This window comes from Geotrypetes seraphini, chromosome 3, assembly GCF_902459505.1.
Source record: "Geotrypetes seraphini chromosome 3, aGeoSer1.1, whole genome shotgun sequence".
Taxonomy (NCBI): Eukaryota; Metazoa; Chordata; class Amphibia; order Gymnophiona; family Dermophiidae; genus Geotrypetes; species Geotrypetes seraphini.
Window position 1 is genome coordinate 156,300,624 of NC_047086.1, and position 22,207 is coordinate 156,322,830.

The 22,207-nt window shown below is 41.2% G+C and overlaps 1 protein-coding gene across 4 annotated transcripts in view; it reads right to left on the reverse strand.

Moving 5' to 3' along the window:
• HECA (hdc homolog, cell cycle regulator) overlaps positions 1–21,814 on the reverse strand; it is a 61,704-nt gene extending 39,890 nt beyond the window's left edge. For all 4 annotated transcript variants that reach the window (XR_004538926.1, XM_033939292.1, XM_033939291.1 and 1 more), the window contains exon 1: positions 21,258–21,814. Coding sequence is in view for 3 of the 4 variants with exons in the window: in XM_033939292.1 (XP_033795183.1) it covers positions 21,258–21,486 (229 nt within the window). In the remaining variant the exon portion in view is untranslated. The remainder of the gene's footprint in view (positions 1–21,257) is intronic.
• Between the last annotated feature and the right edge of the window lie 393 nt (positions 21,815–22,207).

The window sequence follows — 22,207 nt, forward strand, 5'->3', positions numbered from 1 at the left end:
AAAACAACTACAGACCGTTCAGAACACAGCTATCAGACTCATCTACTCACTCAGCAAATTCGACCACGTCACACCCGCCTATGTAGACTCTCACTGGCTCCCGATAAAAGCAAGAACTCAATTCAAACTCTACTGCTTACTTTTCAAAGTAACCCATGGTATGGCCCCCAATTACCTGAACAACCATCTTTGCCGCTACAGACTACCCAGATCAAGAAGAGCTCAGAATCTTTTCACCTTCCCCCCTCATAATGGTACCCGACGTAAGAAACTTTACAACAGCCTTCTAGCAACTCAGGCAGCGAAAATTGACCCCACCATCACAAAACTGATGATCAAAACAACAAACATCAAAGTGTTTCGGAAAGAAATCAAAACATTTCTTTTCAAAAAACACGTCCTTACTTAATATTCCCCTCCCCAATCGCACATGCACTCTCCCCAGCAAATAACACACTAGTCATCCCCTTGAACCTCATTTACCAAAAATATCCAAACTCCTAAATAAGCATCTCCCTTAGGTATCCATTTAACCTTCTCCTAAATAAGCATATCCCTTAGGTATCCACTTAACTGATTCCTTCAAAGTTAGGTATCTTTCTTCAGTTGCCTATATTGTTTTCCCCACTGAACCTTGTAACTAGTTGAACCCTGTCAAGTTATTCTATCGATAAATCCAGATATCTTATACTTGTATTTCTATACCACAACATGTAATTTACTTAAATCGTTGTAATGTAATTCTCTCGGTAATGTCCTGATCTCTTTAACTGTAATCTGCTTAGAACCGCAAGGCACAGGCGGAATAGAAATCACAAATGTAATGTAATATAATGTAAAATTTTATATAGCAAGAAAAACCTCTCTCTACCATATACAGCATTTCTCTATCGTCAGAAGGATGGCCGTTCTACCTTTGTCTAGTTCTGCAAAATCCCTTATTCTTTCTAAAGACCTGCTTTACCGATATATAAATTTAACATACCTTCCTTTATCTCCAAAACAATTCAGCAAGTCAACTATCATCCCCACAGATGTCAACCTAATACTCTGGCCAAGGGATTCCATCTCACCCATCACCCTCTCCTATCTCTCTCTATACCATGGGAACTCCATTCATCGAGTAAGTCTCTCTTGTCTGTACCCTTCGCCTCTACTGCCAAATCCAGACTCTGTCCCTTCTACCTTGCTGCGCCGTATGCCTGGAACAAACTGCCTAACTTAGTAAGACAGGCTCCATCTCTGGAGATATTCAAATCCAAACTGAAAAGTACACTTTTTTGAAGTTGCATTTAAGTCCTAACCCCAACCCACTTATAAAGCACTCATATCTGTTTGTCACTCCCTCTATAGTCCCCTATCTACCTCATCATTCCCTTTGTAATTCCCTATCTGAGTAGTTTGTATAGATTCACCCTTCTGTCCTGTCTGTCTGTTATAATTAGACTGTAAGCTCTTCTGAGCAGGGATGGCTATTGCATGTTTAAAGTACAGCACTATAGAAATAATAGTAGTAGCAGCTGTACACATAGGTTTGTGCAGCAGAACATCAAAAAAGGCATCCATTATGTAGTAACAAAGAAACATTTGGAACCCTGCTCCAAAATATACCCCTGTAAACTGTGCAATCAAGGCTGAGTCCACCAAACACCCTTGTGACATGGATGTCTCTTTTTGTATTTTAGAGGGAAGTATAAGAGGCCTTGGTATTCAGAAGAGCCAAAGGTCTTCCCTTCTAGCTGACTACCCCTGAAGGGAGTCCATGAGAAGAAAAAAAAAACCAAAACAAAGAGGCAGTAGCAATTGTAAGGGGCTGGGGAATAGTCTGGATGAGTACACCCTCTGGATGGCTGACTAACTTCCCACCTCAGGAACACTACATCTCTAAACCCGGTAGACTCAACCATATGCAACAAACTTAATTTACGAAGAGGAAGGGGGAAATCCCTGAAAACAATCTGTGCTGAAGAAGCCAGGAGACGGAAAAGAGGACAACCCAGGGACCAGCTGTCGGGTATACCTAAGTGGTTAAGAATTTTTCCTCATTGTTGGAGGGGAGAATGAATATTCCCTTGTCTTTTTTGTATTACTGTATATTCCTGGGAATATGTTTTGCCGCTAGAGGAGTAGGATTTAAATCAGAGATCCCGGAACATGCCGACACTGAAGCAGTTGCTTAGAAAGTATGAAACACAGAGCCACAAACCTACAGTTAGAAAGAGCGTTTATATGAAACTACCTTCACAAGCTGGAAAACCCAGCTCCTTTCTGCCTTTTCAATCTCAGTATCCAACTGAAAAAAGATGGCAGCTATACAGCTGCATAGACTTTAGACAGACACTGGAAAGCACCTGCCATGCAGGGAAATGGGTGGCTCTGTCAGTGGATGCAAGTTTACAGAACTTTTCATCTCTAGATCACAGGGTCAAATGTGACTCAGATTGGTATGACTGAAAGTCATTGTGATCTGACAGCTGTTCAGTACCCTATACAAAATAAAATTAGTGGCCTCAATCTAGTTCCCAGGGGCTGTGTGCCCTTATGACAAACAAGCCAACAACCTCAAACTGGCACTAGCTGGCCCCACTACTGGCAGACTCAGCAAAGAGGTCAAGGACCACACAGGGATGGGCGCCAACTTATCCCATCTCCGCTTAAGGTGTTCCCTTCAAAAACAGCGCATTACTCAGAAACCCACCCCTGCAATACCAGCTCCAGGTATTAATAGAGGTTCCCGGTTTCAGTGTCCATGACACCTTTCATGAGCATAAGTTTTACAAGAAACACTCAAATTTCATTACATTAAAAAAAAAAAAAAAATCCTACATCTACCTCAATTCTCTGAGTACAGGGTGACTAATGCAACAGTTACCAGTAATCCTGGCCTAGAAAATAAATAGTTAATAGAGGAGTGAAATGAATTAAGGCTGGCTTCCTACCAAAAGCCAAAAATGCAAAATTATGGCGAGCTGCTTGATGGTTACATTTAAAGTCATGTTTATATAAAATGGAAAGATTTATTGCAATACAGCGCGGTTTTTTCAGGAAATTTCAGGATGTGTGGGAGCCATTTACAAAGTATTGTACCGATTAGATGACATTTTATTTTTTTTCCCTTAAATTTACAAGTTTGATTGTGAGGGGGGGAGGGGAAGGTAAATTTATTGTTACATATTGTATAAGGTATTGATTATATGATAAGAAAGGATGGGAAGGGTGGGAGATAAGAGCATATTATTTGTACCATTGATGATTATTAAGTGTTATATTTATTGTTAATTTGTTTGGATATATTGCTACACTTATTGTAAATTTGAAAATGAATAAAGAAATAGAAAAAAAAAAAAAAGTCACGTGAACTTCTTATTTCCTAATTGTGCAATTGAAAAGTTCACTCTCAGCCAAGCAATCAACCCTTACACACCCCCAACAGCTATTACAAGAAAGGTTCTTCAGGCAGGCATTTGGTGAGAAAGGAACAGTACGGTGCCAGTTGTATATATACATGTTATAGGTGGTTGAGTCCGTCTATGGATTTATTATTGTAAACTATTCAATCAAACAACATCTCCACAAGTTTACTTCTATACCATAAATTAAATAAAGAAATAAATAAACCTACAAAAAGTCCTAATAAAGTGCACAGAGTGCTTTCAAAGTGCTATATCAATATTATAAACTGCTCAGTCACCAACCAAAAAGTGCAGTAGAACCATCAAATGTACCATGCGCTGGTTGTAATGAGGGACCATCATCGCACTACAGAGTCCCTCTTGCTGCCATCCAAAGAACAATAAATATACTATATGCTGTAATATATCATTAAAAACTTTTGCTTTCTTTACTTATCTGATCAAAGCAGAAAAAACTCAGGATTGGAGGCAGATCAGCAGCGGTGGTGCAAACGTTGAAATCAATTCATTTAATTTAAAGAGATGTAAACACTCTAAACAACCCCCGTGTTCAATTAAAAGCTGGCCTCCTTGAGTTTTTTTAGTATTTTATTGTAAACTACATCAGTGTGTTTGTGCTGAAGGGATAGTGAAGTAAATTTTGCAATCGCTCCCAGAGGCACAGATCTGCATACACTAGAACAGTGTTCTTCAACCTTTTTACACCTATGGACCGGCACCAGTCCGCGGACCAGCGGTTGAAAAACACTGGGATAAGTCATTGGCCAGACCCTGCCCATCTCTGTCCAATCTCCGGCCCAGACCCCGCCCCCATAATAGTACTAATTGTAACACTATTTTTTCAATTCATTTTTCATATATACACACACAATATAATCTTATATTAACAACACATAATGGTTAACCACAAAATTAAACTACACAAAACACACTGTATGTTTCTCAAAATTCATTCCTACCAGAACACAGATAACCCCTATACAACTACAGGACCAAAAACTAAAAATACTAATATATACAAATGAAACCCTAAGATTCAAGACTCTATGCTGTACAACCCCAGAGAGAAAGAAACAAATGCATTTCTTCCTGAACAGTGCAAAATATAGACAGCAGATGTAAATTCTCAAAATTGACACAATTCAATCACTAAATTGAAAATAAAATCATTTCCCCTACCTTTGTTGTCTCCCTCCCTCCATGTTTCTTTTTTTTTACTAGATTTCTCTTTCTCTAATTAAAGACAAATAGTACATGACCAGCTATACTTCTACCTTCCCTATAACCATTTACAGGGAAAAGGAGGCAATTTTAACAAAAGCTCTATCAGACGCACTGAATCAGACAATTTTGCCTAACTCAGTTAATGCTTCGTTTTGTGGATGAACATTATGTAACAATGCGATTAAAAATTAAATTAATAATTTGTGATATATGATTTTATCCACCATGTAAAAAAATCAGCCAGTTAGAACATAGGGCAATGGAAAGCTAGCCTATGATACTATTTAAGCAGTGAAGCCTCAAAGACCAGGGATTTATTTTCATTCTACACATGCTGTGTATGCTCCATGCTGTGCCTTACCTTCTGGCCTGCTCCTGCCTTGCCGTTTTATGCCACCCCCGGTGTTATCTTCAGGCCAGCTCCCCTCTTCCTTACTGCTGCAGTACACAAAGCCGCAGGCAGCGGCTCCTCACGCGTCCCGCACCTCATCTGGAAGCCTTCTCTCTGACATTATGACATCAGAGAGAAAGCTTCTGGTTCAGGCGCAGGACGCCCGTAAGAGCCGTTGCCCACGGCTTTGTGCACTGCAGCAGTAACAAAGAGGAAAGCTGGCCCGAAGATAACATCGCATCGATTGCACCGTGGACCGGCAGTTGAAGAACACTGTCTCAGGCCCAATGCATCTGCCAGCACTGTGGACCGGCAGGAAATTTCTACAGACATACACCGGTCCACGGACCAGTGATTGAAGAACACTGCACTAGACCACATGTGTCAAACACAAGGCCTGCAGGCCGAATCCGGCCCACCTGGCCTTTTTATGTGGCCCGCAACAATACTCCCGAACTTCCCCTTCTCACAGCCCAGCATGTCTTCCCTCCCACACCGGTCTGATGTCGCCATCACGCTGAAAATCTGCTGGCCTCGGCAGCAATTCAGCAATGTTGTCCGTGGCTCTCCTTCCTGCTTTCCGTCTGCTATGGTCCACCCAGGCGGAAACAGGAAGTTGCACGTCATTGGGGACAGTCCGCGGCAACAAAAACCAGGAAGGGGAGCCACGTACAACACTGCTGAATTGCTGAGGCCAGCAGATTTTTCAGCTTGACAGCGACATCAGACTGGCGCTGGAGGGAAAGACATGCTGGGCTGTGAGGAGAAAGGGACCAGCACTGGGGGGAGGGAAAGACATGCTGGGCTGTGAGGAGAAAGGGACCAGCACTGGGGGGAAAGACATGCAGGGCTATGAAGAGAGAGAGAAAGAGAGCTGAAGGGAGAGAGGTTGGACCTGGGGTGGTGTGGAGGAAGAGGGAAAAGGATACTTGAAGGGAGAACTGTTGGGAAAAGAAAGGGAGAAATGGTGGCCCTAGATGGAGGGAAGCAAGCAGACAGGGGGAGAGATGGGATGGGGGCAGTTGGGAAGAGAAAGGACTGGGGGTGGAAGGGAGCGAGAAATGCAGCATCTCTTTTTTTTCCCTTCCATCTCATTGTTCAGCATCCAGGGGGGAGGGAAGAAAAACAGAAAAAAGAGGTAGCAAAATGTTGGACCAAGAGGAGAGAGGAGGAGAGATAGAAGGAAATAGGAGGCTAGGAAAGGAGATGGGAAATGGGAGAGCTACAGAATAAGAGAAGATGGAAAATTGATAGATAGTTGAAAATTTAAAAAGAAGAAGGAGAAGGATGAGAGAGAGGGCGAAATTTGAGTGGACAGAGGCAGAAAAGAAAAAAAGGGAAAAGTTGAAAGGGAAAAATCAATATGTTGGAGAAAGGGACTGGAGCAAGAGAGAAGAAGAGAAACAAAATGGACAGCAGACACTGGAAAGAGAATTAGAAGATAGACAAAATCAGAAAGAGAAAATGGGACCAAAAGCAAAATGACCAGACAACAAAAGGTAGAAAAAATAATTTTATTTTCTATTTTGTGATTACAATATGTCAGATTTGAAATGTGTATTCTGTCAGAGCTGGTGTTAGACAGCAAGTGTGAACTAGGACCTAAAAGAGAGAGGAAAGTCTTTTTTATTTATTTTGTATGTAACACATAGCTGGCATGGGGTTGGAGAGGTTGTATCCCTATACTTCTACTAAGACTAACCCCCTCCTTTACTAATGCGTAGTGTGGGTTTTAGCACCGGCAGCAGCAGTAATTGATCCGACGCTCATAGACGTCCTATGAGTGTCGGAGCAGTTACCGCCGCTGCCGGTACTAAAATCCACACTATGCCTTAGCAAAGGAGGGGGTTAGTCTTAGTAGAAGTATAGGGATACAACCTCTCCAACCCCATGCCAGCTATGTGTTACATACAAAATAAACAAAAAAGGAGGGGGTATCTTAATAAAAAATTTGGCCCGCGACTTAGCCTGTGTTTTAGATTTCAGCCCCTTATGTGATTTGAGTTTGACACCCCTGCACTAGACCCCCAGTAAATTCATCTTGAATGTTCGGAAATCTCAACTGGGTAGGCATTCCTCCAGGAAAGTTGACATCATAATAAAACAAAGTTGGCAGATCTAGTCACTAAATAAATAAAACCTACTAGAAAAACTGGGCCTCTTCTCCCTTGAAAAGAGGAGACTGAGAGGGGACATGATTGAAACATTCAAGGTAATGAAGGGAATAGACTTAGTAGATAAAGACAGGTTGTTCACCCTTTCCAAGGTATGGAGAACGAGAGGGCACTCTCTAAAGTTAAAAGGGGATAGATTCTGTACAAACGTAAGCAAGTTCTTCTTCACCCAGAGAGTGGAAGAAAACTGGAACGCTCTTTCGGAGGTTGTTATAGGGGAAAACACCATCCAGGAATTCAAGATAAAGCTAGACAAGTTCCTGCTAAACTAGAACGTACACAGGTAAGGCTAGTCTCAGTTAGGGCACTGGTCTTTGACCTAAGGGCCACCGCAGGAACGGACTACTGGGCACAATGGACCACTGGTCTGACCCAGCAGCGGCAATTCTTATGTTCCTATATGGTAGTTTACGCATGTTGAAACACGATGTAATCACTTTGCATAATACAATTCTACTTTGTTGGCCAAAAAGAGAAAAGGTTATGCATTCTTTAAATCTTTGCATTATTTCTTTGCATTTACTACAAATTATATACAAGAGCCAGTTGTGTGATAGTAATACACAGAAGGCCATTTTCAAAAAGGGCATCTAAAGTCCGATTTGGACGTTTCCAGCTAAATATCCAAAGTCGGAAGTACATAAACATCCATTTTTGAAAGCAAACTGCTAGATGTCCAAAAATCGCCTACTTGAACGTCTAGGCCAACAGAACATCCAACCCTTAGGATGCCTGACTTTATAGCCTATTTTCGACCAAAGAAACATCCAAATCCAAACCATTTGGACATGGGAGTGGCCATCATTCTAATGGACTGGCCACACAGACATGCTAATAGAGCACTGTTGTGAACTTCACATAAAGTGCCAGAAAGCACATTTCATCATAACCCCCTTATAATTTATGGTGAGCCCCCCAAAACCTAGTATACTCACCTGTCTACCACCTCAATAGCCCTCATTGCTGCAGGTGGCACCTATATGGCAGTAGAGTAGGGTTTTGGTGGGCTCACACTTTCCACCATAAATGTAGTGGTTAGAGTGGCTTATGGGCCTGAGTCCTCCTCTCTATGATTCACTAGCCCATCCACCAAGTTACTTAAGATACCTATGTGATGCTTTATTAGGCTTTCCCATACTAAGTGCTGTTGTTCTAGAGACAGGTATGTACTCTTTCATTCAGATATTTTGGAGGTGGAAGAGGGTTTGAGTATTGGAGGAGTGTGTGGGGGTCATACCTTATTGCATCCAGTGGTTCTGGTCAGTTTGGCTACCTCTGTGGCATTTAGATGCTTCTTAAACTGGTCTAACTCCGGACATCTAAGTTCTGTCTAGATCCTAGGACGTCTTGGAAAAAAGATTCAATTATTGCTGTAAGACATTCAAGTTAAGCATGCCCAAAGTCTACCCGTTAGCTGTTATATTAGTAACCACTTGTCAACACCCTCATATGATTTCGACTCAACCGAATCCTCAGCAGCACCACTTAGAGCTCAAAATGTCTCATTGCTCTAAGCTTGACGTGTCTAATCGTCATCGGATCCACCTTCTTATATTTTTAATTTTAAACTTTACTAATGCTTATGCTTACTGAATGTTTAACTTTTTTTAAAAACATATTCAGTTATACTTAACTTAAATGTAGTGATCTCTGGCTAGGGATTACAAACGCTGACATGTTTCGCTTGTTAGCTTTTTCAAGCCTTAGGCAGGTTTTTGGCTTATAAGATGTAAAATGGACGTTCCCAAACCTGTCCTGGTGACTCAACAGGGAGCTAGGCTTTCAGGATATCCACAATAAATATGCATGAAATAAATCTGCATACCCTGGAAATCTAGTGCACCCAATTTAATGAGAGAGGAAAGTGTAAAGAAGAGGAAATGTGGAGGTATGAGATAAAGGAAGATAAGAGGAGTGCAGGAAAGAAGGACATGTGATAAGAGAAAAGTAGTGTATAAAAGGTAGGGTAACAGGAATGTGTGTGAGAGTGTGATTAGGAGAAAGAAGAATGAAAGAATAGAAAAAAGGAAACAACTGAAACATACAGGCAGAAAAGGATTATGAGGCCTCTTCAGTCTGCTCATCCACACCAACTGCTTCATTTTACAACCCCTCCCTACATTAAGAAAGAACATAAGAATAGCCATACTGAATCAGGCCAATGGTCCATCTAACCCAGAATCCTGTTTCCACAGTGGCCAATCCAGGTCACAAGTACCTGGTAGAAAACCAAACAGTAGCAACATTCCATGCTACCGATCCCAGGGCAAGCAATGACTTCGCCAAGGTCTGTCTCAATAGCAGACTATGGAATTTTCCACTAGAAAATTGTCCAAACATTTTTTTAAACACAGCTATGCTAACCACTATTATCACATCCTCTGGCAACGAGTTCCAGCACTTACCGTAACTATTCTCTGAGTGAAAAAATATTTACTCCTATTAGTTTTAAAAGTATGTCCCTGTAACTTCATCAAGTGATTAAGAGACCATATCTGGCAAGGGACATAGGAAGATTTGAAGCGATCCAGAGAAGAGCAACAAAAATGGTAGGAGGTTTGCGCCAAAAGATGTAGGAGGAGAAACTGGAAGCCCTGAATATGTATGCCCTAGGGCAGTGATAGGCAAACTCATTAGTCAAAAGAGCCAAAATCAGCAGTATGATTAAGATTTTTTTTTTTTGAGAGCCATACCCGCTTGCGCTAAGATGGCTATGTCAACCCAACTGACACCCCGCTCACCCGCACGTAGTCGAAATCGCAAACCATCTGATCCCATCCACACAAGCCTCGAATAGTTTTATACTGAACTTATTATATTAAAGTATAAAAAGAAACAATATTCTGTACAATTATCAATTTATAAATCAGCGTCTTCTCCCCACTCTCTCTTCCCCATTTCCCTTCAGCATCCTCAGCCCACTCTCTCTCCACTTCCCTTCAGCAAGCAAGCAATTTTATATCATTTTCATTCTATTCATTCATAGAAATTAAAGTCTAAATAATGCCAGTCACATAACAAAACATGATTTTACAAAAATAATTCCCTGCACAGTCAAGCCTGCAAGGATTATTAGATGTCTTTCAGCAGCTCCCCTCCCTCCCTCCCTACTCCTTACCTTCATGGCCAAGTCAAAATAATCTACCAACAATAAAATTTTTAAAAACACAAAGGACACTGCACGCAGAGAAAATGTTAATTATCATTTATATTCCGCAGGTTTTCAAAGAGGTCAAGGCAGATGACTTTATGCAATGTCACCTCAGTAACAACTATACAAAAATAGACAAATATACCCCCTCCCTTTTTACTAAACCGCAATAACGTTTTTTAGCGCAAGGAGCTGCTCTGAATGCCCTGTGCTGCTCTCGATGCTCATAGGCTCCTTGCGCTAAAAACCGCTGTTGTGGTTTAGTAAAAGGGGGCCATAGACAGCAGATATAAATTCTCAATCGGACACATTTTGATCGCTAAATTGAAAATAAAATCATTTTTCTTACCTTTGTTGTCTGGTAATTTCATCAATCTCCGGTTGCACTTTATTCTTCTGACTGTGCATCCAATTCCCTTCTTTCAGCCTCCTGTGTGCTTCCTCTCCTCCAGACCTCATTCCCTCCCTCAACTTTTTCTTTCTTTCACCCCACCCCCTTCTTTCTCTCTCTCTCCGTGTCCCATTTCTTTCTTTCTTTCTCCATGCTCCCTTTTCTTTCTTTCTGTCTGTCTTTCTCTCTCCATGCCCCCTTTCTGTCTGTCTCCCATCTCCCTTCTTTCTTTCTGTCTCCCTGTCCCCCCCTTTCTATCGTTCTTTCTCCCTGCCCTTCCCCAAGCTACTGCCATTGGGAACAGGCCGCCACTGGGGAACAGGCTGCCACCACCGCCGGGGAATAGGCTTCCACTGCCGCCATCGGGGAACAGGCCGAGTTCTGAGCTCTCTCTGCTTCCCTTCCCCATAAAGAGGACGCTGAAGTGCAGGGGTGACCAACTTTCACCGCCCGTCAATTCTAATGTTGGATAGGACGTTCCAGGCCAGCCAGGCAGTGATCTGTAACCTGTCGCTAAAATCGTCTATAGTACCTGAAGATTGGAGGGTGGCCAATGTTATGTCGGGCAAAATGGTAGAAACAATTATAAAAAATAAAATTGTGGAACACGTAGACAAACGATTTAATGAGACGGAGTCAGCATGGGTTCAGCCGAAGGAGATCTTGCCTCACAAATTTGCTTGACTTCTTTGAAGGTATGAATAAACATGTGGATAAAGTTGAGCCGGTTGATATAGTGTATCTAGATTTTCAGAAAGCTTTTGATAAAGTTCCTCACGAGAGGCTCCTGAGAAAATTAAAGAGTCATGGGATAGATGGCAAAGTTCAGCTGTGGATTAGGAATTGGTTATCGGATAGAAAACAGAGGGTAGGGTCAAATGGTAATTTTTCTCAATGGAGGAGAGTAAATAGTGGAGTGCCGCAGGGTCTGTACTGGGACCGGTGCTATTTAACTTATTTATAAATGATCTGGAAATTGGAATGACGAGTGAGGTGATTAAATTTGCAGATGACACTAAACTGTTCAAAGTTTTTTAAACACATGCGGATTGTGAAAAATGACAGGCAGACCTTAGGAAATTGGAAGACTGGGCATCCAAGTGGCAGATGAAATTTAATGTAGACAACTGCAAAGTGATGAACATTGGGAAGAATAACCTGAATCACAGTTACCGGATGCTAGGGTCCACCTTGGGGGTTAGTGCCCAAGAAAAGGATCTGGGTATCATTGTAGATAATATGAAGAAACCTTCCACCCAATGTGTGACAGCAGCCAAAAAAGAAAATAGGATGCTGGGAATTATTAAAAAAGGGATGGTTAACAAGACTAAGAATGTCATAATGTCCCTGTATTGCTCCATGGTGCAACCTCATTTGGAGTATTGCGTTCAATTCTGGTCTCCTTATTTCAAGAAAGATATAGTGGCACTAGAAAAGGTTCAAAGAAGAGCGACAAAGATGGTAAAGGGGATGAACTCCTCTCATATGAGGAAAGACTAAAACAGTTAGGGCTCTTCAGCTTGGAAAAGAGATGGCTGAGGGGAGATATGATTGAAGTCTACAAATCCTGAGTGGAGTAGAACAGGTACAAGTGGATCGATTTTTCACTCTGACAAAAATTACAAAGACTAGGGGATACTCGAAGTTACAGGGAAATACTCTTAAAACCAATAGGAGGAATTTTTTTTTCACTCAGAGAATAGTTAAGCTCTGGAATGTATTGCCAGAGGATGTGGTAAGAGCGGATAGTCCATTATTGAGAAAGACATGGGGGAAGCCATTGTTTGCCTTGTATTGGTAGCATGGAATATTGCTACACCTTGGGTTTTGGCCAGGTACTAGTAACCTGGATTGGCCACCTTAAGAACGGGCTACTGGGCTTGATGGACCATTGGTCTGACCCAGTAAGGCTATTCTTATGTTCTTATTTCAGGCATGGACCTGTGTGTAGACAGAAACTAGCTGGTGGAAGAGGAGCAATACCAACACAAGCAAAGAAAATCCAACAAATCTGCAGTAATGTATCAAACAGCAAACAAAAAAGAGAACTGCAGTTTGTATCCAAAGAATATGGTTCACATGGGGTTTTAAACCAGAACCCGACACGGTCCATGTTTCGAAGAACACTCCTTCCTCAGTGGTCCTAATGTGAAATATGATCAAATCATATATGTATACATGGTAAGTGTTAAGCAATTGACCAATGGTGTATGATAATGGTGAAACTGCCTATGAATTATATCATAATGTGACCTGGCAATGGCACCTGTTCCACTTTTTTTCTTGCAGTGAGCTCAACACTGGGATAGAGGGACAAGGAAGGGGATTCAGGGATGGAGTTTGAATGCACAGCCGCCTCTTTTTGTTTTCCAGCCCCTCCAGCTTCTCTTTCTGGCCATGTAAACTGCCACTATTGCTTCCCGGGCCACATGCCAAATTCTGCACAGCAAGTGTGAAATTTTGCATCCATAGGAAATTCTATGCAAGTTCATCATAATGAAGTGAACCAGCTTCCTCCTAGGCCACAGAGTGTAATATGTACAGGGCAACATATTAAAATAGGCTTAAATATTCTTTTTAATCATCTAGTAGAACCTAATGCAAGTGAATATTTCCGCATCTTTCTGCCAGATTTCCTTGGCCTCTGAATGAATTATTTGATACTTAAGGATCTTCTTCTGATCCACACATAAATATAACTGCTTTATACTGATACTTCTTTTACTAGTGCTATCCTGGTTTTCTCCTTTACCTTGTAACCTGCTGTTACTGAAATAGGGAACGTCCCAGATCAAACCTCTGCATTCTGCAGTTCTGTGAGGGCCCTGACCCCAGTAGTTTTCTGATACAGGGATGTACAGTATGCTTATCTGAGTGAAGAGATTCACCCAAAGTGGTTATAGTACTATTTATATTTAAAAAAAAAAAAATTATTTTCAGATGCACATAATTTGTTCAGTAAAATCACATTTTTTGAGGCTTTAAGAATGATAGCTCTTTATATGATGATAAGTAATACTGATTATTTTAATTTACTTCTGAAAGAGATGTGATATATAAAAATGTCATAACTTTTAAAAAACACTTCTATAAGGCTTATTAAAGGAGCAAAGAAGTAGGACCTAATAACAGAAGGCTTTTAAAATAAATTTACTATAGCATCCCGTGGAATTTGACACAACTGATGAAACTTTACAAGCCTCCTAGATTATTAAGATAAGAGGGAATCTTTCTATTATCAACAGATGAATTAGCAAAAGTACATTATGAGAGCATCTATAATATCAGTTGCAGGCGCATTATTATAAAATAAGTTGACAGGACAGTTGAGGCTGCTTCCTGATCTTCAAAAAATTAAGAAACTGCTGAAAACAACTTTGTTTGTGGTGACATTATTTTGAATGAATTATGATTCTGACTGATCTCTCTCCAGCCCACAACCACCAGCTGGCAGCCCCCTGGTTTAGTCTTCTGTAATAGAGACACGGTGACTGAAGAGGGGATGATAAAAACCTGGTTGCCACAGGTACGGGGACAAGGCCATTCAACGCCCCGTGGAGTGATGAATGGCCTTGTCCCCACAGTTAATTGAGGGAACGCATGCAAAATACTCATCTCTGATCACGCAGTCCAGCAGCTACCTTTCTCCCAATGGCTGCGGTCCAAGCATCTCCTTCCCTCCTTTCCTACCCCTTAATTTCACTGGAAATTTTTATTTTTCTCTCAATAAGCAGCCGGAGCCTTTTCTGAAGTCGCTGTCTGAAACTTTTCCTCTGACGCAACCGGAAACAGGAAGTTGTGTCAGAGAAGTTTCCAGCAGCCACATGCAACTTCAGAAAAGGCTCCGGCTGCTTGTTGAGAGAAAAATTAAAAAAATCATCAGCGAAGGTAAGGGGGAGGGAGGAAGGAAGGAAGGGAGGGAGGGAGCTGCTGGACTACACAAAGGGTTCTGAAGGGAAGTGGAGAGAGGGGGAAGACGCTGAAGGGAAATGGGTAGGAGAGAGGGGGAGAAGACGCTGAAGGAAAGTGGGTAGGAGAGAGAGGGGGAGAAGACACTGAAGGAAAGTGGGTAGGAGAGAGTGGAACAGATGCTGAAGGGAACTGGAAGGAAGGAGGGGATAAAGAAAAAAAAAAGGCACATGCTGGATTGGGGAGACAGATATTAGATCTGAGGGGAGAAAAGGAGGAGATGCTAAAAACCACTTGGGGGAGAGAAGGAAAGATGGAAGGGAAGAAGACAGAGATGCCAGACTATGGGGGGAGCAGAGGGTGGAGGAAGAGATGGAATGGAGAGGCACAGTAACAGAGCAGATGCCATATGGAAGAGGCAGAGAGAAGGCAGGCAGTGGATGGAAGGAATAGAATGATGAGTAGATAAGGAAAGCAGAACCCAGACAACAAAGATAGATCAAAATTTTTTTTCTATTTCTTTTGTTTAGGATAAAGTAGTATATTAGTGGTATTGATAAATATTTATAAACAAAGCCCTGCCAGCTGAAGAACTCTTTCTCTAGTTTGGCAGCCGGAACTTTGATTTATAAAATGACAATTGTACAGAATATTGTTTCTTTTTATACTTTAATAAAATAAGTTCAGTATAACACTATTTGAGGCTTGTGTGGATGGGATCAGATGGTTTGCGGGGATGAGTTCACAGGGATGGGGTGGAGACGGGGACAAATTTTTCCCCATGTCATTCTCTATTCTGTAATAGCCCTTCAGCAATTCCCTATGAATGTCCTCAAGTTACTGTACTACCCAGCCTTGCTCTGTGTGACTGTATTGTATAGTATAGTATTGTATCGCCAAATGTACTATCCAATGTAACTTCTGTGAATGTTGGCTTATAACCTGTTCTGAGCTCCCGGGAGGACAGGATAGAAATCGAATTAAATCAATAAAATCTATTTACCTATGTGTTAGTTACATGCTGATTATGTTTGTTTTTATGTAAACCGCTTAGGTTTAAGTAGGATAGACATTTTTTTAAATAAATAAATAAATAAGTATCCCGGAATGGTAGATTTTTAAAAAACACAAAATCAAGTGTAATACACATTTTGGTGGGAATCCCTCTGTTATATTTTTAAAATGGAACAGTTCATGGCCATTCAGCAGGGAAGTTACAAGAAATTCATGGATATTTGGGAGCCATTAACTAAATACTGTAAGGACTGACCTCTTCAGATGTCCTTTTAACATACACATCCAGGGAGGGATGAAGGGGGAGGGCGTACGTTTTGGAATTGATTTAAGGGGGATGTTTAGATATTTCTTGTAGGTATCTATTTATTGATTAATAGGTGGAAGGGTGGGGGAAATAATTTTTGTTATAAATTCTTGTACGTTTAATGTGCTTTAATTGTAATATTCTGTGTAAATGTATTAATTAATGTGCACAACTGTAGTTTAAAAGTGAATAAAGAATCTGAAAAAAAAAAAAAAAATCAAGTGTATTAATAACTGCCCTGATCTACCTGTACTAGGAACTCTATTGAATGTCCATGTCAACCTGTCCATTGTAACTTCCTGGGTAACTGACCTAGCCTCTTGTAATGCAATCCGACCTTGAAATGAATAGGTAAAGGCAAAATAGAAAACCTGATTAACATCTAATATAACATAAATTCTATGTCCCCAACTTGTAACACATGCTGGACACGTCCAGCCTTTGGATAACCTTGTAAACCGCATCAAACTTAATGGTGTATTGCGGTATATAAATAAAAGTTTATGTTATATACAGAAGGAAGCCAATCGGCGTCTCTCAGCATCTTGTACCTTGCCTTATTACATTCATCAGACGTTACCAGTTGTGCTTTGCTTTAGACATAAATTCATGTAGCAACATTCGTCTCTGTAACGTCTGATAGCGATGGCATTTTCTCTTGATCTCTGTGCAAGTTGATATATATATTTTTTTTGAGATAAGCTGGGGTTTTTTTTACAGGACTCTTCTGTAAATCTAGTTCATTTTGTTTTATTTTTTTTAAATCAAGTTTCATACCTCTGATCAAGCAAAAATATTGTACAGAAAAGATTGATAAAGACTAATACATATCAAAGAAACAAAAATATGTAAATAAATATAATAAACTAATCATTCTCAAGTCTACCATTAGATCCATGATTACAAACAACAGAATTTAATAGGATATTACTAGATTAGGAAGAAAAAAAGGCAAATTATATCATCTGATGCCTGGTTCCCAGAGAATATCAACATTCTAAGAGCTCTGAACTTCACACTCCTTCAAGGCGCTTCATGGACAAAAACGCAGTTAGGTGAGAAGTTTCAAAGAATACATATTTCAGGGATTGATATCTCACTATACTTATCTACTTTACTTTATACCGAACTGTGGTCACATTTGCATATAAAATCCTTTCTGATCAGACTGAGTGTTTAACATCGGTAGACTCTACATCTTTCTGAGAAAGGAAGCAACAGTCAGCTAATGCCATTATTTTTTCTGTAATCATGGTGCATGCTGTGTTGGCAGCATCTTTATTGGAACCTTTTACTAGGCTGCTGCAGTTTTATGGTTGCACGCATTTGATGTGCGTTCTTTTTCATCAGGACAGAAATAATTAATAATTTTTTTAAGCCATCAACATTCACACAGAAAGCCTTGCTGATCAAATTGGTGGTACTATATAAGTGAATGATTTGCAAATTTTTTTGTTGTTGATAAATAGTCTTTTTTAAAATGTTAAGAACGAATTGAGAGTCTGCAATGTTTACATAGTAATATAGTAATTCTGTGCATATGCTTTGTAATCTCATTTGAATAACTAGCTTTATTTGCAATTAAGTTAGTACAAAGATTTTTTTGCACACTTATATTAGAAGGAAGTGTGATCATCCCTGGTCCATCCTGAAAAGGATAAAGCCCGATTATGGCCGTACACACTCTGTCATTTGACAAGCAGATGCATTCGGGGACAATATCTAAGAGAAAGCAGACGCCTATTATCTCTCAAACATGTCCGCTTTATTGAATATTCTGTATCTCCTTTTATATCATTTTACATGGGTAAGGGTCGTCAGCATAAGATGTAAATGCAAACCATATGTGGACACAGATCACATGCAACTTTAAAAGAAATAACAAATCCTTTACTTATCTAAGACCAAAGTCTAGAGGTGCTTTGGCCAGCAGAGCCTTATCTAAATTTTCTTACAAATACAGCTAAGAAAACAATTAGATTCACTTTACAACAGAATAAGAAAACACATCTCTCAAACATACAATGGCCTTGTAGTATATCAGCAAGAGAAGGCAAACAGTCTGGATTTACAACTTCAAACACAGTTGAAAGAATACTGCAAGACACATGAAAAGTATCCCTTCACATCCTGTCCCATTCCTGTAAGCTCTGCCTTAACCACACAAGACTCAAACACTTAAAGGGTTGAAGCTTGTGCAGATGAGGATGGAGCTTGCAGGAATGGGGCAGGGACAGAAAAAGAACTTGTGAGGATGGGATAGATGGGATAGGAAAATGAGTTCCCACAGGAACAGGGAAAAATTTGTCCCCATGTCACTCTCTATTTTCTTTAGACTTTTACTGTGATCGCCGTTTTAATGCAATGAGGTTTTCACTGGCAATGGGCTGCTTTGCGGCCTTCCCCGCTGGGGCCTTCCCTCTGCCGCATCACTGATGACATCATCAGCGATGCGGCAGGGGGAAGGCCGCGAAGCAGCCCGTTGCCAGTGAAAACCTCATTGCATTAAAACGGCGATCATAGTAAAAGCCTAAAGAAAAGAAACACAGAAACATGTCGGAAGATAAAGGCCAAATGGCCCATCTAATCATTTTTATTCTTTTGCTAAGTTAATGCTATTTGAATTTATTCTGCATCAAACAAGTTGGATGAAGTTACAGAATTTTAGTTGAAGGCTTCAGAGGTATGTAAGGCTCACGGTGGGAGGGTAGATGGGGTTCTGGTGTACAAAGGGGGGAGGGATCCTAACTAGGGCTTATTTTTGGGGTAGGGCTTATTTGTGGGGAAACATGGTAGATGAGAAAGCAAGAGCACATACAATTACCAATTCTGTACTCTCGTTAGGTAGGGCTACAAGTGAGGTGTCAGGACTCGCAGCTCCTGGAAACAGGCATTGTACAACAGCAATATCTAATAGCTGGCTCCAGGATGCATTTGGATAGGGGTCTGAAAAAAAACTGTGGTCCCTGGGATTCAATGGGAGGGAGAAAACACCAAGTTAGGTGCAAAGATTTTGACACCCCCCCCCCCCATCCTAAGCATAAATGCCATTTGTGAACTAAGATTTGGAATACTAGCACTAACAAGCAAAAATTTAACATTCATGCCATTGAGTGCTAAGCGTATTCTGGAAGCTTAGTGTGCAACTGCAAGGGAGACAGGGGCAGCTCCCAAATTTATGGAGGTACAGTAACTTATAAAATACTGTAAGTTACTCAAATACATTTACTCTCTAACTTGTGATGTATGTGACAAGGCCTAAATGTTGGCAGGTAAATGTCAACTTAGGTTCTATTCTATAAAGGAACCTGAGCACCCATATGCCAAAACAGGATTTGTGCTTAGTGCCTTGCATTTTGGCACCTAAATCCGGGCGATGCGTTCAGAATTGACCACATGGTGTTTCTGCTTAGTTAGGACAGCTTCTGATTCAGTTGAAACCCCAAAGAAATAGAAGCAGCAGGGTCAAACTTTTTAAAGATGCATGAAAAGATAAACAGACTCCTAATTTAAATGATACGACTGGTAACTACAAACTACAAAAGTTCACACTGCCAACTCTAACTTTGGAAAAATGCCAACATAAAGCTTAACCATTAACTTTCTTGGTTATGCAAGGCAAAGGAAATGCCAACCAGGCTTATTTTAGCTTTGCATCTGTGTTTCCTTAACTTGAAAAGGATCCAGACTTATGGTCTGTAGCATGCTTAACAGCCCCACAGATCTGCACTTGAAGGGACCAGCACCAAAGAAAATATCTAAAACCAAGGAGTTTCAAGCAGACTGCTCTTGTAAGTGAAAAATGAAAGGAAAAAACAGGACTTTAGTTTACAAACACAATGCTCAATTCGACACACCCATCCAGGCTGGCTGGAACATAGGACAGCAAATGCTTAGTAATGTTTCTCATTCAAAACTAATTCACGGATTGTAATATTCATGGGTTTTGTTAATTTGATATTATAAAATAACCCCCTCCCCCCCTCCAAAAAAAACAACAACAAATAACTTCACGCAGATCATTTACCACCAAAAGGGAATAGTGCGGAAGTGTGTTTGTTTGGTTTTCGTGTGCTGAGCCTTCGCCAAAACCAGAGTCAAAGGGTGGGGACATTTAAAGTATTTGCACTTCCCCAACTTGACAGGTCAATTTTCACCCGTGAATCTAGAGACTGCTCTAGAACCGACTAAGAAATGCCGCTTTCGATGAAGCAGTACATTTTAAGCACATTCAAAGTCTATAACTCTTTAAAACACAGATCAGTCACCCAGCGTCCGGGGTAAAAAAAAAAAAAAAAACCCAAAAAAACCACCAATCCCTAGTTTTTTTTATATAAGCATAAAAAGCTAAAAAAAAAAAAAAAATACATATACTAAAGGAGAATCGAGTCCTCTAAACATAATACTAGCATATATAAATTCAGAGATTAGGCTATGCAAAAAAAAAAAAATAAAAGGAGCAACCGAGCAACCTTAGCTCAGGAGGACCAAAGCAACTAAGATCTGTCCTTGCCCCTTTATCGCCTTAGTGGCTTAGTTGCCGATGCTATGTGGGGCAAATTATTATATAGTCAGCCCTGTTTAATATAGGCTACCTATATAATAAACGTTATTTATTAATACGTCGAGGTATCTAAGTCACTTTCTTTAAACAGAGATTAAATAAGTTATTTCAATTTGGTTTTCCCTTCCCTTGCAGTCACATTTTCAACTCTCACGAGATCAATGGAAAAAGCTTGTAGGTATCCCACCTCTAAGCACAAACTACAGATTCACCTAAATGACTTTTTTTTTCACAGCAGAAAATGGCTCTAGTTTGGTGGTGGGGTTGGGTTAACATCCTAACTTTCTCTGCAAGAAAGTCGCACCCGTCTTCTTGAGTTGGTTTAAATCTGTAGCAGCTATATTTACTACACTGAGCAGTGCTGTACCATATGAAAAAGGGGGAGGGACTGAGAGCAACCAAGCAGGGATCCCGAAGCAATTTCTCAAGTTCAATTGACACCAAAGCAAGGCAGACTTTTAAGCTCTTTGTTTACATCTGTCAGGGTCTCTGCGCAGCTTCTCGGCGCCGATCGGCTCCTTTTCGACAGATAGGTGCACAAGATATCATCAACTGCACCCTTCCCCGAGTAACTGCAAGGAAAGGAACGTAAACACTCGCGCCGCGGGGCTGGGCTTCCCGACTAGGCTACGGTGGTGCCAGTGCAAACGCGAAGCGTGCGCCATTAGGAGCCGATCGCAGCAGCCGCATGCAAGAGCAGAGCAGCAGCCTGGGCTCACCGTTCCTGCTGTCAGCCGTAGGAAAAGAAGAGGCCGCCGCCGTAGCTACCGCCGCCGCCGCCGCCGCCGCTGTCGGAACTATGGTTGCAGTCGCCGTTACTGCCACCGCTGCTGCCGCTGCCCCGGCTCCTCCTGCTGCCACCGCTACACTGGCTCCGTTTTCCTGCTCGTCCCCGCTGCTGTTCGCGCGTTTATTCTTCTTGCCCTTGCTATTTTTCACATTCGGCATGGCTTCGGCTTCCCCACGGGGCTATGCTTCAGCGCAGGCTACTCCCCGTCATCTTGCTGTCTGCCATTCGGTGTCTTTAAAAGGAGGGAGGAGGCGTTAAAAACCAAAACTAAAGAAAAAAAAATAATACTGTAATAACTAAAACTCAACGGCTGCACAGAAGTGCAGCTTTGGTTAGGCGCGGGTGAAATCCCGAGAAAATCTCTGCGGGTACAGTAAGAGCGTACATTATTATTCTCTTACTAACGCTGCAGCACCAACACTCTTAAGAGAGGGAGGAGGGGCACGAGCGCTTTCACAAGGCGCGTCTGCCTCGCTTGTTTTGATTCTGCACTGACCAGCCCACACCCCCGCCCTTTTCTGTGACGTCACGACGCGCTGCCTTTCCTCCCTGCGCCGTTCCAAGGACTGTGATGTCACAGCACCCCGCCTCCCAAAGCAGGTCCCCTTCTCTATTACGTTACAGCGCCCCGCCCTCATTTCTATTATCCTTCTCGCTGTGACGTCAAAAGACGGGTTAGCTACCCTTTGTTGCCTTGGCCTGGAAATTGAAGAGTGTGCACATGCTGTTGCGAGGACGGATCTAGGGAAAAAACAGCTCATAGAATGTAGGAGACCTTAGCAAATTATATTTGAAAATAAGGAGATTCGTGTACTAAATAAAATACGTTCTTACTTTAAATTTTTAAAAAACCCAACCTATTACTTCTACTTATAATTT